The sequence below is a fragment of the Brachyhypopomus gauderio genome, chromosome 9 (genome assembly GCF_052324685.1).
Source record: "Brachyhypopomus gauderio isolate BG-103 chromosome 9, BGAUD_0.2, whole genome shotgun sequence".
Lineage (NCBI taxonomy): Eukaryota > Metazoa > Chordata > Actinopteri > Gymnotiformes > Hypopomidae > Brachyhypopomus > Brachyhypopomus gauderio.
Window position 1 is genome coordinate 19,726,985 of NC_135219.1, and position 18,007 is coordinate 19,744,991.

Sequence of the window (18,007 nt, forward strand, 5' to 3'; positions counted from 1 at the left end):
CTCCTCTCTTATTCTCCTTTACTCCTCCACTCCTTCTCCTTCACTCCTCCTCTCTTCTCCTTCACTCCTCCTCTCTTCTCCTTTACTGCTCCTCTCTTATTCTCCTTTACTCCTCCTCTCTTATTCTCCTTTACTCCTCCTCTCTTCTTCTCATTCACTCCTCCTCTCTTCTTTTACTCCACCACTCTTCTTCTCCTTCACTCCTCCTCTCTTCTCCTTTACTCCTCCTCTCTTCTTCTCCTTTACTCCTCCACTCTTCTTCTCCTTTACTCCTCTACTCTTCTTCTCATTTACTCCTCCTCTCTTCTCCTTTACTCCTCCACTCTTCTCCTTTACTCCTCTACTCTTCTTCTCCTTTACTCCTCTACTCTTCTTCTCCTTTACTCCTCCACTCTTCTCCTTTACTCCTCCACTCTTCTCCTTTACTCCTCTACTCTTCTTCTCCTTTACTCCTCCTCTCTTCTCCTTTACTCCTCCACTCTTCTCCTTTACTCCTCTACTCTTCTTCTCCTTTACTCCTCTACTCTTCTTCTCCTTTACTCCTCCACTCTTCTCCTTTACTCCTCTACTCTTCTTCTCCTTTACTCTTCCTCTCTTCTCCTTTACTCCTCCTCTCTTCTCCTTTATTCCTCCTCTCTTCTCCTTTACTCCTCCACTCTTCTCCTTTACTCCTCCTCTCTTCTCCTTTACTCCTCCTCTCTTCTCCTTTACCCCTCCACTCTTCTTCTCCTTCACTCCTCCTCTCTTCTCCTTTACTCGTCCTCTCTTCTTCTTTACTCCTCCTCTCTTCTTCTCCTTTACTCCTCTACTCTTCTTCTCCTTCACTCCTCCTCTCTTCTCTTTTACTCCTCCAATTTTCTTCTCCTTTATTCCTCCTCTCATCTTTTCCTTTACTCCTCCTCTCTTCTCCTTTACTTCTCCACTCTTCTTCTCCTTTACTCCTCCTCTCTTCTTCTCCTTTACTCCTCCACTATCCTGAGTGTGGGGTGCTCACTCTATTAGACTGGGTCTGAGTTTCCTCTTCAGCGGACTCATCAGATGATTCTTCTGTGTCAACCAAGGACCATCACCATCTTGGTGAGACAGATTCACAGACACACCTTCTATTATATCAATTATATCTTGGCCCTGTGGCAAATAGTCTAGGTCACCAGCATCAGAGATTTCAGACTAGATTCATGACCTGGAAGTTCTTCCTTATCTTCATCAGACAGCATGTCTGTGAGTATTTTAGCTGTAAATCTGGTACGACTATGACCAGACATGTTAACAGTCTGAAAAAGAACATCAAAAGCACAAGCAATTGAAATTTATTTATTTATTTAATATAAATGTACAAATGTATTGTCCCATTGTTGGCTAATAAAAGCTCACTAGAACATGTCAACAGCTAACATGCTAATAGTATTGGGCATATTTCCCTAAGTACTGAAGGTCAAGATAACCTCATATACTTTCTAAAGATATTTATTTAGGTAAAAATGTAAAGTAAAATAAAAATGTAGGTGAAGAAAGTAAAATAATACTTGTGCATCAGAACAGCAGTGTTAAATTGTGAAATGTGCAGCAGTTGAATATTTGCGCACAGTAAATGTGCTCCTCACTGCAAACATTTACAAATGTCAATAGTCCCCACCAAATAACAAAGTGAATACAAGGGTCACTTTTGACCCATGTTGTGAATTAGAAGTGTAATCAAAAAGGGTAGTAATAAAAAAATAAATAAATACAATAATAAAGATTTGTAATGATCAAATACAAGTTAATTGTGGAATTCATGGAAGCTTGACTTATGAAAATAATGAATTTCAAAAATATAGAAAATAAAAACATGGGCCAGCTCTCTGTTGACCAGGTCCTGCAATGAAGAGTAAAATGTTTTGCAAATGTTTTGCGAAAAAAAAAAAAAAAAACTAACTCAAGATGATGCAACACTGCTGCTTTAAAGAGACCTGCTGATGCAATTATGCATTATAATTCCTACTCTTAAAAGTTCTTAAAGGGTTTAAAATGGTTTCCCCTCTTAACTAAACTAAAGAAGTGTTGATTTGTCTCGAAGTGTGTCGAAGGTGAACTGCATATGTTTGTAGTGATGTGATAAATTGATTTGGTTCTTTTTAAGGTTTCTTCTAACACTTGGGGAGTTTTCCATGGTTTCTGTCACAAATAGCTTCCTTGGTGCTGTAAAAAGCACTTTAACTACCAATAAACTTGAATTGAGGATTCTGATGATTAGGTGCTTTTTGTGAATACAGGCGTGTGCAGTTCTAACACACAAGCTTCTGAGCCTTGTGTATCTTTATCCTGTCATGCTATTTCGAGATCACTTGGAAGTGTTTTGCATTCATTCCAGAAACATGGCCAGTGTGTTCAAACATTAATGGCCAGAATATTTTTACTGTTTTTTAAAAGTGACTCATATTAGTCAAGAGTCCAGGGATTCCTGGCAATCTAGTTAAAGTGCCAGCAAACTGACATCTAGTTAACAAGGACAGAGCGGAGAGTTTGGGAGAGGGGAGGTGAGAGGGGATGTGGCTGAACCTCCACAATAACAGGGAGAGCATACAAAAGGTGTGTAACTCCATGCCACAATAGAGCTCCTGTCTCTCTCTGAAACCTGAGGAACACAGAGTCTCGTCCAACACGCACACGGAGAAGCACCGAGTGAGAGAGAATCACTGTTGGGGAGTATTATGGGCTTTTCTTCTGTCCTTGTGCCCCTGGTCTTGTTCGTGGTCCATGTGTCTGCGGTGGACGAGGAGCCAGTACTCCCCTTCTCTGAGTACCTGGATCAAGGCAGCACCGTCATGCTAAGATGGGGCTTTGACACCCTGAAGGATACGATCGTCTTTGAAGTGAGGGCGAACACCACTGGCTGGGTTGGATTTGGGTTCAGCCCTAACGGTGGCATGAATGGAGCAGACATGGTTATTGGAGGAGTGGACACCAACGGCTTTTATTTTACGGTAAATAATTCATATGTGCAACTCACTCTTAAATAATAACTATATTATTAACCTGGGGTTTAATTCTGATTTAACTGATTTGAATTGTTTATCTACAATGAAAGACTGAGAGGCTGCACCTACTCGCAGTATAAGTGTCATAAGCAGTATTAGTAATATCTATTAGTATATGGTTGTTATGAGATAGTAAGACATTTAGGAAGACTGTGTCACCATATCAAGTCACCATATCAAACAAGCGTTTGCCATATATCTGTATTTCTTGTGAGATAGACCTGTAGAGTCAAGTAGCAGCTCTAGATGTGACCCGTGCAGCCCCATACAGACGTTCATATATCCAGCCTCGCCCGATGAAGACACAAGAGCCCTGCTAATGAATGTCCTGTGCTTCGTTAAGGACAGGCACGGCTTGGGCAACTCCCTGCCCCCTCTGGACCTGCAGCAGGACTATAAACTTCTCGCTCTGACCGAGGCAGACGGGCAAACAGTGATGAAGTTGCAGCGCTCCATCAGGTCCTGCGATGAAGATGACCTCCCCATCACCGTGAGCGAACCATGAATAGTTTGATTAGTCACTTTCTGCCGCCTTCACGGCACTGGCAAAGACAGCAATTACTGTGTTAGGGTAAAGCCAGGAACCAGTAAGCATCATTGCAGTCCACAGGTGTCACATCCCGTGTGTGTAACGTGTCCTGCAGAGTGGCCCCAGACAGCAGTGAGGCGTGTTGGGTCTCCCAGTATTTCTGCAGGACATTTCAGCAGGGTACAGTGTCTCTTCAGGACATCTCAGCGGGATACTGCAGTGTAAAGCTTGCACTCATTAGCCAACATCCTTTTAGTTTTTAGAACCACTGGATTCATGCTTTTGAGTATTAAATGCAAATTTGAGGTGAAATTAAAACCAGTATTATACAGTATTGTATCTTTTGTGTAAGTTTAGCACCACAGTCACATGTATTTTTATCCTCAGAGCTCAAAAACTGTTGATTGCACTCACGTCATCTACTAACAGGAGCTTCTAAGTGCAATTCTTTGTGTTTCTCTCTCTGTGCTTGATGTAAGGGCTTCTCCAACACCACGTCTCACCAGGCCAAAGGGTGGAGCTACACACCAGTTCAGTGGTTGTGCTGCGAGGGTTAACTGACTGAGGAGCTCAAAATGTTGGGACCGAATTGTATTTTTTTGTAAATGTGGCTTGACTTAAGCACCATCTGAAACTGTACCAAGTCATATCTCTCCTGATTTCTCCTAAGGAAATGCCAATAAAGCTGATCTACGCATACGGCCAGAGCGATGACATTAGTTACCACAGAAGACAGAGGGGCACAAAGGAAGTGAACCTACTGAAATACATGCCTCAAGCCAAGATCTCAGACAGCAAATACTTTGACCTGACTGTGACCAATGTAAGGCCGGTCTGTTCTGTTTGACACCCCAACGTTAGCTCACGTTTACCACTAAATTCAGTTCTGTTAGGACCTTACATGGTCTCTTGTAATAGCTCTCTGGAGTATGAACCTACTCTTCCTACTTTTTAGAAATAATTATTTAGTACTTACATTTATTTATTAGAAACAACCAGCCATGTCCAGTTTGTGTAAGTGATATGATGAAAAGAGGTTGACTAACAAACTGGCAAGACAGGTAGGAATAGCTGTATATTTTTAATCACATTCAAACTCCATCTTATGACATAACTTTTGTCTGTACTTATGTTTGAGAGGACTGAGTTTGAGATGCAAATCCTTCACACACAGTTTACTCGCAGTTTACAACAAGCAAATCTGCACTTCCGTTATTTACTTTCAAGTGATGCCACTCACACAGTTTCACGTCTCCTCACAAGTGTGTTAGCCTGCACTGTTTGTTGCAATTGGTTTCAAATGCTTAGGAATCAGGTACAGCTACCTGATACTGAGAAACTCAGGAGAAAATAGAACATTTGAAAGGATGCCACTCAAACAACTGAGGAGCTGTTCTAACATAACACAAGAGAAACAAAAAGAGCTTTCAGAGCTACTTAAGAGGAGCAAAGCTTTTACAAGCTTAGTCACCCAGGAAATCAGAAGCCGTTTAGCGTGCAGATAATTTTATAATGCATGAAGTCTTATACAATAAAACATAGATACAAATAAATATTAATATAGTAAAAGAATTGAAGAACGTAAAACACATTGCACAACAATATAGATCTACAGGCAGAGGTGTCAATTCCAGGTTCAGAAAGTAAAAGTGCCCACCAGGATTTTGCTCACGCTTGCTAGATTTTCTAATTAGTGCAATCCAGGTTAAAATTTGTGGAATCAACACAATCCAGGAAGCCTGAGCAAAATCCTGGTGAGGACTTTTACTTTCTGAACCTGGAATTGACACCTCTGAATACAGGTGGAGGACCTAAAAGATGACCTCCAAACTCTACCATAACTCCGAACCTGTTTGGGGTCATTTTTACAAGCAACAACAAAACAACCAAAGTCAAAACAATTTACCATGAGACCATGGAGCAAATATTCTGTTTTATAAGATAAAGATCTTTATTTTATTCTAAGATTAAGACGTAGTACTGAAAGGATGTGGCCATGCTAAAAGACCAGTAAGCAGCACCATAGTTGCAAGATGTTGTGGTGTGTTAAAAAAAAATAAAATCTCTCTTTTAACCTTCCACTGCAGTTTACGATACCTGCCAAAACCACTCACTACCACTGCAAGATAATGAGACTCCCCGAATTTGATCAGAAATACCACATCTATCGTGTAAGTATCTTTGCATTTTCAACAGGCCTCAAATTGATTAGTTGTTTAATTAGTCGTAATGATTACAAATGTGTGATCACTTGCTATTTCCAGGTGGAACCGCTGTTAGACAATCCAGATCTAGTGCATCACCTGCTGCTGTACCGGTGTCCTCCGACCGTGGCAACACCGTACGAGCACACCTGCTACACGGTGGAGAACATAACAGAGTGCAACCACGCCATGGCTGCTTGGGGGGTGGGAGGAGGGGTGAGCACCATGCATCTTCATCATCTTCACCTTCATTTTTCTCAAGCCGGCCTTCACTTTTGCTCTGTCGCTGGTGCCATTGCACCTGAACCGAGTAATCAAGAGCTTTGAATAGTAGTAGCTGCTTCCGAGACTATAAAGTTGTGGATGGGCTGAGGGTCCCCAAGGATCTGGGATCCCTGTTCTAGCTTTGTGTTTGTAACGTTCTCAGGCCTTTGAACTTCCAGAAGTGGCTGGCATTCCTATAGGTGGAGATGGTGGGAAACTTTTGTATAGGCTTGAGTTGCACTACAACAACCAGAAAGAGACTTCAGGTAATTTAAGCCCTTAACTAAAACAAAACCTTTGTTTAATCCCATGAAGGGTGTGCGTATTGTATTACTATAACATTGACTATAGTATAATAGCATTAAAATAGGCTTGTCAAGGGCTCGTCTGAATGCACGCAAGCTGTTTCTCCCGTCTGTGCAGGAGTCATAGACAACTCAGGCTTCCGGTTCTATTACACGGCTCAGCTGCGTCAGCACGACGCCGCTGTGTTGCAGACAGGTCTAGCAGTGGCTCCTGGGTACGCCATTCCACCCAAGGCGCCTGGCTTCCTCTCATATGGTCTGTGTGACACCACCTCTATTCCACAGGTACAACAGGCGCTTCGTTCATTTTCTAACACCGACCAATAGATTGGGTCCAAACTCCAATTACACTCTTTGTGTGTGACTCAGATCAGTATGAAATGGGTAAAACTGGGTCTGTAGGCGTCTAGGAGCAAACTGACAAATCTGGTACATTTCTGCTTGAACCTGAAATGCTTTGTGGCGCCGTGCGACTCTGTGTGGTGTGCCCTGTGCTCCTCAGGTACTCTCTGAGCCCACACATGACCTACAGGTGTTCTCAATCTTGCTGCACACACACCTGGCTGGAAGGAAGATGCGAGTTGGCCACTTCAGGTAGAACAAAAAACAAACTGAGAGATTAGATGAGGATGGCATTGTTCTGAACCCCAACCCTCAAGTACCTAAATAAATGTGCTGGAGAGGTCCATGTAGGAGAGGTGGAGGAGAGATCAGTGTAGGAGAGGTGGAGGATAGATCAGTGTAGGAGAGGTCCGTGTAGGAGAGGTGGAGGAGTGATCAGTGTAGGAGAGGTCCGTGTAGGAGAGGTGGAGGAGAGGTCCTTGTAGTTGAGGTGGAGGAGAGATCAGTGGAGGGAAGGTCGAGGAGAGGTCAGTGTAGGAGAGGTGGAGGAGAGATCAGTGTAGGAGAGGTGAAGGAGAGGTCAGTGTAGGAGAGGTGAAGGAGAGATCAGTGTAGGAGAGGTGGAGGAGAGATCAGTGTATGAGTGATCAGTGTGGGAGAGGTGGAGGAGAGATCAGTGTGGGAGAGGTGGAGGAGAGATCAGTGTAGGAGAGATCAGTGTAGGAGAGGTGGAGGAGAGATCAGTGTGGGAGAGGTGGAGGAGAGATCAGTGTAGGAGAGATCAGTGTAGGAGAGGTGGAGGAGAGATCAGTGTGGGAGATGTGGAAGAGAGATCAGTGTAGGAGAGTTGGAGGAGAGATCAGTGTGGGAGAGGTGGAGGAGAGATCAGTGTGGGAGAGGTGAAGAAGAGATCAGTGTGGGAGAGGTGGAGGAGAGATCAGTGTGGGAGAGGTGGAGGAGAGATCAGTGTAGGAGAGGTGGAGGAGAGATCAGTGTGTGAGGTGGAGGAGAGATCAGTGTAGGAGAGATCATTGTGGGAGAGGTGGAGGAGAGATCAGTGTAGGAGAGATCAGTGTGGGAAAGGTGGAGGAGAGATCAGTGTGGGAGAGGTGGAGGAGAGATCAGTGTAGGAAAGATCAGTGTAGGAGAGGTGGAGGAGAGATCAGTATGGGAGATGTGGAGGAGAGATCAGTGTAGGAGAGGTGGAGGAGAGATCAGTGTAGGAGAGGTGGAGGAAAGATCAGTGTAGGAGAGATCAGTGTAGGAGAGGTGGAGGAGAGATCAGTGTATGAGTGATCAGTGTGGGAGAGGTGGAGGAGAGATCAGTGTGTGAGAGGTGGAGGAGAGATCAGTGTAGGAGAGATCATTGTGGGAGAGGTGGAGGAGAGATCAGTGTAGGAGAGATCAGTGTGGGAAAGGTGGAGGAGAGATCAGTGTGGGAGAGGTGGAGGAGAGATCAGTGTAGGAGAGATCAGTGTAGGAGAGGTGGAGGAGAGATCAGTGTGGGAGAGGTGGAGGAGAGATCAGTGTGGGAGATGTGGAAGAGAGATCAGTGTAGGAGAGTTGGAGGAGAGATCAGTGTGGGAGAGGTGGAGGAGAGATCAGTGTGGGAGAGGTGAAGAAGAGATCAGTGTGGGAGAGGTGGAGGAGAGATCAGTGAAGGAGATGTGGAGGAGAGATCAGTGTGGGAGAGGTGGAGGAGAGATCAGTGTAGGAGAGGTGGAGGAGAGATCAGTGTGTGAGAGGTGGAGGAGAGATCAGTGTAGGAGAGATCATTGTGGGAGAGGTGGAGGAGAGATCAGTGTAGGAGAGATCAGTGTGGGAAAGGTGGAGGAGAGATCAGTGTGGGAGAGGTGGAGGAGAGATCAGTGTAGGAAAGATCAGTGTAGGAGAGGTGGAGGAGAGATCAGTGTAGGAGAGGTGGAGGAGAGATCAGTGTAGGAGAGATCAGTGTAGGAGAGGTGGAGGAGAGATCAGTGTAGGAGAGGTGGAGGAGAGATCAGTGTAGGAGTGATCAGTGTGGGAGAGGTGGAGGAGAGATCAGTGTGGGAGAGGTGAAGAAGAGATCAGTGTGGGAGAGGTGGAGGAGAGATCAGTGTAGGAGAGATCAGTGTGGGAGAAGTGGAGGAGAGATCAGTGTGGGAGAGGTGGAGGAGAGATCTGTGTAGGAGAGGTGGAGGAGAGATCAGTGTAGGAGAGATCAGTGTGGGAGAAGTGGAGGAGAGATCAGTGTGGGAGAGGTGGAGGAGAGATCAGTGTGGGAGATGTGGAGGAGAGATCAGTGTAGGAGAGGTGGAGGAGAGATCAGTGTAGGAGAGGTCCGTGTAGGAGAGGTGGAGGAGAGATCAGTGTAGGAGAGGTCCGTGTAGGAGAGGTGGAGGAGAGATCAGTGTAGGAGAGGTCCTTGTAGTTGAGGTGGAGGAGAGATCAGTGGAGGAAAGGTGGAGGAGAGGTCAGTGTAGGAGAGGAGGAGGAAAGATCATTGTAGGAGAGGTGGAGGAGAGGTCAGTGTAGGAGAGGTGGAGGAGAGGTCAGTGTAGGAGAGGTGGAGGAGAGGTCAGTGTAGGAGAGGTGGAGGAGAGATCAGTGTATGAGTGATCAGTGTGGGAGAGGTGGAGGAGAGATCAGTGTGGGAGAGGTGAAGAAGAGATCAGTGTGGGAGAGGTGGAGGAGAGATCAGTGTGGGAGAAGTGGAGGAGAGATCAGTGTGGGAGAGGTGGAGGAGAAATCAGTGTAGGAGAGATCAGTGTGGGAGAGGTGGAGGAGAGATCAGTGTGGGAGAGGTGGAGGAGAAATCAGTGTAGGAGAGATCAGTGTAGGAGATGTGGAGGAGAGATCAGTGTAGAAGAGGTGGAGGAGAGATCAATGTAGGAGAGGAGGAGGAGAGATCAGTGTAGGAGAGGTGGAGGAGAGATCAGTGTGGGAGAGGTGGAGGAGAGATCAGTATAGGAGATGTGGAGAAGAGATCAGTGTGGGAGAGGTGGAGGAGAGATCAGTGTAGGAGAGGTGGAGGAGAGATCAGTGTGTGAGAGGTGGAGGAGAGATCAGTGTAGGAGAGATCAGTGTGGGAGAGGTGGAGGAGAGATCAGTGTAGGAGATATAAGTGTGGGAAAGGTGGAGGAGATATCAGTGTGGGAGAGGTGGAGGAGAGATCAGTGTAGGAGAGATCGGTGTATGAGAGGTGGAGGAGAGATCAGTGTAGGAGAGGTGGAGGAGAGATCAGTGTATGAGTGAACAGTGTGGGAGAGGTGGAGGAGAGATCAGTGTGGGAGAAGTGGAGGAGAGATCAGTGTAGGAGAGATCAGTGTAGGAGATGTGGAGGAGAGATCAGTGTAGAAGAGGTGGAGGAGAGATCAATGTAGGAGAGGAGGAGGAGAGATCGATGTAGGAGAGGTGGAGGAGAGATCAGTGTGGGAGAGGTGGAGGAGAGATCAGTATAGGAGATGTAGAGGAGAGATCAGTGTGGGAGAGGTGGAGGAGAGATCAGTGTAGGAGAGGTGGAGGAGAGATCAGTGTGTGAGAGGTGGAGGAGAGATCAGTGTAGGAGAGATCAGTGTGGGAGAGGTGGAGGAGAGATCAGTGTATGAGTGAACAGTGTGGGAGAGGTGGAGGAGAGATCAGTGTGGGAGAGATCAGTGTAGGAGAGGTGGAGGAGAGATCAGTGTATGAGTGAACAGTGTGGGAGAGGTGGAGGAGAGATCAGTGTGGGAGAAGTGGAGGAGAGATCAGTGTAGGAGAGATCAGTGTAGGAGATGTGGAGGAGAGATCAGTGTAGAAGAGGTGGAGGAGAGATCAATGTAGGAGAGGAGGAGGAGAGATCGATGTAGGAGAGGTGGAGGAGAGATCGATGTAGGAGAGGTGGAGGAGAGATCAGTGTGGGAGAGGTGGAGGAGAGATCAGTATAGGAGATGTAGAGGAGAGATCAGTGTGGGAGAGGTGGAGGAGAGATCAGTGTAGGAGAGGTGGAGGAGAGATCAGTGTGTGAGAGGTGGAGGAGAGATCAGTGTAGGAGAGATCAGTGTGGGAGAGGTGGAGGAGAGATCAGTGTAGGAGAGATCAGTGTGGGAGAGGTGGAGGAGAGATCAGTGTGGGAGATGTGGAGGAGAGATCAGTGTAGTAGAGGTGGAGGAGAGGTCAGTGTAGGAGAGGTGGAGGATCTTTATGATGGTGTAAATGGAGTAACTTGTGGGGAAATAAACAACATGAAAGAGGACATGATAAATGACACAAGACCATCCAATGGCCAAATGTGCAGAGTGTTTAGCATAATTTGTGTCCCATTGTTGCCCTTTTGTGATCCTGTGTTGTTTAGGGATGGGGAGCAGATTGATTTCTTAATTAAGAATGAGCACTACGATTTTGAATATCAGCAAGCTGTAAACCTGGGGGAAACTAAGACAGTTAAGATAGTAAGTGTCAACTTAATGGAATATTATCACTGTGGATGCTTTAGTTTCAAATCTGCAAATTCAAACTTAACCTGTATAAAAGTTATTCATAGCCTCTTTTAACTTCAGCATTTAAAATTGTCACTGGATCTTAATGATCAAATGAAAAACTAAATTTGTTAAGGACTGCAAATTGTCAAAATGTAATCTTGTTTAAACTAACAATTTCCCCTGTCAGGGTGACAAACTCCTAGTGGAATGCACATATAACACCAGTAATCGATCAAGACTTACTTGGGTTTGTAAACTCACACAAATTCTTTCTTGAAAGTCAATGTTAACAAATATAAAATGATTAAGATAGAAGAAATGATTAAGCAATTGAAACAGTTTTGTCAAAAAATATTAACAGAAACTTTCTCCTCAGTTTAAGATTCAGATGCTCATAAATGTTATTCCTAATTTTGCCAACAGATGGGGCTGTCCACTACTAATGAGATGTGCCTGGCCTTTCTCTACTACTACCCAGCTATGAATATCAGTCACTGCATTAGTTTCCCGGACCTGCAAGCATTATTTACCAAGATGGGAGTAAATAATGAAAAGTAACACAGTGAACATTCCTAACTCACACTCATGTCTGTTTCACTGTAAAGAGCTCTACTGATGGTCCTCTCTCCACTTTGCAGAGACTGGTTGGGATTGATGTCTACAAAGACCTGGAATGAAACGTCAGTCAACGACTATCAGGAAACACTAAAGAGGATTGAACAGAATGCAATTGTTGTTACCGCGTCGGTAAGTTTGCGGTCATTTTCTCTACTGCCTTGCCGCCAAATCCTACAAGTAGAATTTGAACACATTAGCAGTGACCTGTTAGTAGTGTTCAGTCACAGTACCTAGAGCTGAGGTACTCTTTAGAGCTTAAAGACAAACACCACAGCATGAGGGGAAATTCTTTGCCGTTTAATTAAACTTTTACGGGTAACTCAGTGTCACTGAATTTTGGGTAAAACATTGGTGTGAACGACTCAGAACTGATGAAGAAGCTGCGTGTGGCAAACATTCAATTAGGCTATATTACAAGTCAGACCTGGATGACTATAGCTCTTCTTAAATCCAGCTAGTGCACAAACTTAGGATGCATTTTACGTTCAGGGTGCCATTCTGTGGCCTTCTAACCCACCAGGCAGAGGAAAATAACGACGACAACGCATTTACCGTATTTTCCGGACTTTGAGCCGCTAATTTTCCCCCCACGATTTTAACGATGATGTGCTGCTTTTCTGTAGATGTTTCTTCACCCGTCAGGGGTGGAGCAGAAAGTGAATCAAGTGGTAGGTCAAAGTTGTAAATCAAAGAAGAAAGTGCTCAATTTAATTTATCAAGTAACACCCTTGAGCCAGTGTGTCTTTGGACATAGATAATGCCGTGTTGTGATGGATAATTAAAGTCTAGCTCTTATTTATGCATAGAAACATAAATCGACAATATAAGCTGTAGTGTCTTTATGCGCGGATAAACGAAGGGAGTCGGAATTCAACACAACAAGTGTTGAAAGTTAAAACTGTCGCACGTGAAATGCTACAGGCACTGTTCAGAAACTGATCAGGGGTGAGTTTCCCGAAACGTTCGTAGCGCTAAGTACTTCTTAACCTCATACGTTTCATACGAGGTTACGAAGGTTACTTCGTACTTCGCTACGAACGTTTCGGGAAACCCACCCCAGTTCAGTTAAATGTACAGTCAGTCCCCGCTAAAGCCGTTTTTGTCGTTAAGCGTGACCCTACATTTAGATACGCTTTGATCGTAAATACAGTATAGAAAAAAAAACAATGTTCCCGTGCATACAGCATGAAAAAGGGCGATCGAGTTGCCAAGATGGGCTGTGGTGGAGTCTGCGCTGCCTCAGCTTATCGTACACAACACTCCACAGTGCTGCCAATGCTCCTCCGCGCACCGTGCAAAATTTTAAAAAGTCGGTGGTACCTCCGGTCTGTCGTTAAGCGGGGACTCACTGTATTCAGTTCAGTAGATGTATGCGGCTTATAGCCCGGTGCGGCTTATACAACATTTTCCTTTTTTTTTTACTTGGTAGGTGCGGCTTATATTGAGGTGCGCTCTATAGTTCAGAAAATACGGTAGTGTTCATTTAATCTCCTTTCAAGGAACATTTCCAGAATGCCTGTCTACAATGTACAATGCGAACATTTGCCACAATATTTTACTAATATCCTTGTGAGACTGTAACACTCCAACAATTTCTAAACGGGTAATTTAATTTGTAACCTAAATGCGTAATCTAATTTACATTTGACATGTTTCCACGCCCTAAGGACAACGCGTCCTACAGCACACGGACTATACCTGAGCTCAAAACCACTCCGCCTGTCAGGTGTGAACGGAACCGTTCGGAGGTGATGAGGCTGGCCGTGAGTTTATGGCTGTTCGTCGTCCTGACAGCCGCATCCGCACTCACATAGAGCCCACCTGTGGTGACAGGGTCCTCCGGAGGTGCTACAAAGAAATTCTAATGGAGAAGGAACTGGTGCTTGCACTTGCTGTTTTGCTCATTTTGCCTAATGAAGTGAATGACTGGATACAAAGTAATTATTTCTGTAAGCAGCTGATCAGTGGGTGGGCTTAGATATCTTTCTGATTTGCTTAGAATATTCTAAACGAACGTTGTATCATAGAGTAACGTCTCAAAACATCCGTGTTAATGTTCTCAGTTAATTCATTTAGTCGCAAGTCTGAGTCTTTAGTTGCAAGCTTTGATTTATATTCATGTTCTGTTTTTCCTCTCTTTCCTGTATGGATACCTCTGTAAATAAAAATGATAAACAACAATAAAAGTTCAATCCAGTTTCTTATTGATAGGGCAATTATACAGTGGGAATGCGAAAGTTTGGGCACCCTTGTTAATTTTCCTGATTTACCTTTATAAATCATTGAATGTTTGGATAAACAAATTCAGTTTCCGGTCCTCCACAACGGCCTCGGAAGTGGCCTGGACGTTTATTGGCGTGTGGGTCGCACGGTTTGGCGTCCCATCGGATATGTCCTCAGACCGCGGGCCTCAGTTCACTTCTGCCCTCTGGAACAGCATGGCTGCGGGCCTCGGAGTACACCTGCACCGCACGACGGCCTACCACCCCCAGGACAACAGGCTTTGTGAGCGTTTCCATCGCTCTATGAAAGCTGCGCTCCGGGCCAGCCTCCGGGATGGCGACTGGGTTGATAGGCTCCCCTGGGTCATGCTGGGCCTCAGGTCGTCTCCCAAAGAAGATCTCCAGGCTTCCTCGGCCGAACTCGTCTATGGCCAGCCCTTGCGAGTCCCCAGAGATTTTCTCACTTGTCCTACTGCCCCATGGTCCGCCGGCCACCAGCGGCAGGCCCTTCGTGAGTTCTCGGGTGCTTTTGTTCCCATGCCCACCTCTCAGCATGGCCTACAGTGGTCCTGTTTTCTATCTTCTTTGGTTGCTGCTAGGTTTGTGTTCATCCGGCATGATGCGCACCGCAGTCCCCTCCGCCCAGTCTACAATGGCTCTTTCTGAGTGCTGGAGCCGGGGGACAAGTTCTTCAAGGTGGACATCGGGGGCGTCCCCGAGAGCATTTCGGTGGACCGTCTGAAGCTGGCCCACTTGGACTCGGATGGTGCTGTGGTGATGGCACGGCTGGCGAGCCGTGGGCTGTCCCCGGTCGTTGGTCCTACCCATCCTGCTGGTCAACCAGCCTGTTCAAATGCCCCGCCGGCGGGCGGTGTGAGCTGGTCTGGGCGGTTGATTCGTCCCCCTCGCCGGTTGAATATGTCCGTTTTTGTGAATTCGGGGGGGGTGTGTGTAGCGACTACTTCTCCTCACAGCGAATTCCCAAACGGACAGGCACTTGGCCACTCAAGGAGTCTTAGCCCTTTAAGTGACACTAGGGGGGGTGGCACCTGCGCATGCCAGGGGTGCAGGAGTGGAGGTGGGAAGGGGTGAGAAAGAAAACAGTGCTATGGTTTGAGTTGCGTTGAAAAAGTTTTCTTCCTCTGGATTTTTTGGATTAAGCAGTTTCTGCCTCGGTTCCCGAACCCGCTTCAACGTTAAATTAGCATTATATTTTAAAAATTGCAGTACTTTCCCATAGGTGTAACTTCTGGGAATTTCAGACTTGAGATCGTATAGTTATCAGTAGTATCAGCAGTTTGGTTGTACGAGCGCGCCCTCTAGTGGTCAACAATTGAAGCGACAAGTGAGCTAATCGATTTTGGACCTACTCGAAAGAAACCTCCACAGAATCCGCAAATACACGTCGCGCTTTTAGCTCAACCTGGTGAGCGCAAAGGCTGTAACTAATAAATGCATGCACAATGGGCAGAATAACCGTCTCTCTTCATGCTGCTTTATTTCAGCATTTAATGCTCCAAGTGTTCCTTATACAGCTTGTTTTTGATTACCGTAAATAATTATTAGTATAATTGTTATTATGCGTCATGAACAAAAATATTTTTTCTATTATTACTTTTCACACTTGGGTTGAAAATTACCCATGACACCAATTTTAAAATAAAACGTACTGTAATAACAACTTTGTTAAAAATAGCACTACAGTTGTAATGTAACATTATTGAACCGTCGTGAACAGTCGTGAATGTGACTGAACTCAAAACTGAGACAATAACATCACCATGGTTACAACACTCATTGTGTCAGCGGTTAGGTGCTCAGAGATGACGTCATCAAGGCGAAGACTGCGTATGTCTTTTTCACTACTGACCTCTACGGCGGCCTTGGCCTTGTGCATTGAGTTACAACAATGCTCCTCCACTTTTCTCCTTTACTCCTCCTCTCTTCTCCTTTACTCCTCCACTCTTCTACTCCTTTACTCCTTCTCTCTTCTCCTTTACTCCTCTCTTCTCCTTTACTCCTTCACGCTTCTCCTTTACTCCTCCTCTCTTCTCCTTTACTCCTCCTCTCTTCTCCTTTACTTCTCTTCTTTACTCCTCCACTCTTCTCCTTTACTCCTCCTCTCTTCTCCTTTACTTCTCTTTACTCCTCCACTCTTCTCCTTTACTCCTCTTCTCTTTCTCTTCTTCTCCTTTACTCCTCCTCTCTTCTTCTCCTTTATTCCTCCACTCTTCGTCTTTACTCCTCTCTTCTCCTTTACTCCTCTTCTCTTCTTCTCCTTTACTCCTCCTCTCTTCTCCTTTACTCCTCCTCTCTTCTTCTCCTTTACTCCTCTTCTCTTCTTCTCCTTTACTCCTCCACTCTTCATTTACTCCTCCTCTCTCCTCCTTTACTCCTCCTCTCTTGTCCTTTACTCCTCCACTCTTCTCCTTTACTCGTTTAATTACTGCTGCTTTAAAGAGATCTGCTGATGCAATTATTGCATGCATTATAACTCCTACTCTTAAAAGTTCTTAAAGGGTTTAAAATGGTTTCCCCTCTTAACTAAACCAAAGAAGTGTTGATTTGTCTCGAAGTGTGTCGAAAGTGAACTGCATATGTTTGTAGTGATGTGATAAATTGATTTGGTTCTTTTTAAGGTTTCTTCAAGCACTTGGGGAGTTTTTCATGGCTTCTGTCACAAATAGCTTCCTTGGTGCTGTAAAAAGCACTTTAACTACCAATAAACTTGAATTGATGATTCTGATGATTAGGTGCTTTTTGTGAATACAGGCGTGTGCAGTTCTAACACACAAGCTTCTGAGCCTTGTGTGTCTTTATCCTGTCATGCTATTTGGAGATCACTTGGAAGCAGTGGTGGCCTCTGACAAATATCCTCAGACAGGTATCCCCGGGTATATTCTTTTCCTTCCTTTGTAGATGCTTCACTTGTTTGATGTTTACATTTGGTCTCGGTGGCCCTAATTCCTTAGTTGCTAGTTTATCTTGATTATTACGACGACAGAATGGCACTTCTCTTAATGCAGTGGTTTCCACGGAGCTATTTGGGGGGGGGGGGGCGCGGAGCTTGGAAGTAAAATGTGCACATGTGACAATATGGGGGGGGGGGGGGTGTGTAGGGGGGGCGCAAAACTATTCTCATCTACTAAAGGGGGGCATGGCAGAAAAAGTTTGGGAACCACTGTCTTAATGAAACAATTGAGTTGTTCTGAGTTGAAGAAACGCTGGCCGTGTTGAGCAGATCGCTACCTGCCGTTATATTTTCCTACGTCTGACGCAAGCACGCAAGTGCGAGCCCTCCCGGAACCCATAGACATTGCAATGCAGTGCCTACACTACAATCAGAGCGATTTTCAGTCAGACTAAAATCACCCAAAAAGGGGTGGTACTACAAGGAATGCACCTCAACGCTGATTGGACAATGGCATTCAGAGGCAAGAGACACTGTCCAGAACAGGCATAGCTAGTTAAATGCCGTGATAGAATGTGAGAGGAAAACAAAAACTTCCTTTCCATCCTTTCGTGGTGCGTCGCCCAATCGCCCTAATTAACAAACCGCCCATGCTTGGAAGTGTTTTGCATTCATTCCAGTAACATGGCCCGTGTGTTCAAACATGTTTTTAAAGTGACTCATATTACTCAAGAGTCCAGGGATTCTTGTCAATCCAGTTAAAGTGCCAGCAAACTGAAATCTGGTTAACAAGGACAGAGCAGAGAATCTGGGAGAGGGGAGGTGAGAGAGGAGGTGGCTGAACCTCCACAATAACAGGGAGAGCATACAAAATGTCAACATATGTAACTCCATGGCACAATAGAGCTCCCGTCTCTCTGAAACCTGAGGAACACAGAGTCTCGTCCAACACGCACACGGAGAAGCACCGAGTGGGCTTTTCGTCTGTCCTTGTGCCCCTGGTCTTGTTTGTGGCCCACGTGTCCGCGGTGGACAAGGAGCCAGTACTCCCCTTCTCTGAGTACCTGGATCAAGGCAGCACAGTCATGCCACTTGTGATGGTGCAGGGTAGCCCATTACCAAAATATGGACACAAAACAGAAGTGTTAATACA

At 45.4% G+C, this 18,007-nt stretch overlaps 1 protein-coding gene across 1 annotated transcript; it reads left to right on the forward strand.

Moving 5' to 3' along the window:
- The first annotated feature begins 1,925 nt into the window (after window positions 1–1,925).
- On the forward strand, window positions 1,926–13,884 carry LOC143523378 (DBH-like monooxygenase protein 2 homolog). Its single transcript, XM_077017783.1, has 13 exons — window positions 1,926–2,966; window positions 3,364–3,510; window positions 4,220–4,372; window positions 5,637–5,720; window positions 5,814–5,969; window positions 6,181–6,283; window positions 6,441–6,607; window positions 6,825–6,916; window positions 10,977–11,073; window positions 11,291–11,350; window positions 11,527–11,657; window positions 11,742–11,850; window positions 13,389–13,884. Exons 1-13 carry the CDS (start codon window positions 2,694–2,696, stop codon window positions 13,533–13,535), a joined length of 1,719 nt encoding a protein of 572 aa, XP_076873898.1. The 5' UTR covers window positions 1,926–2,693; the 3' UTR covers window positions 13,536–13,884.
- The last annotated feature ends 4,123 nt before the right edge of the window (window positions 13,885–18,007 follow it).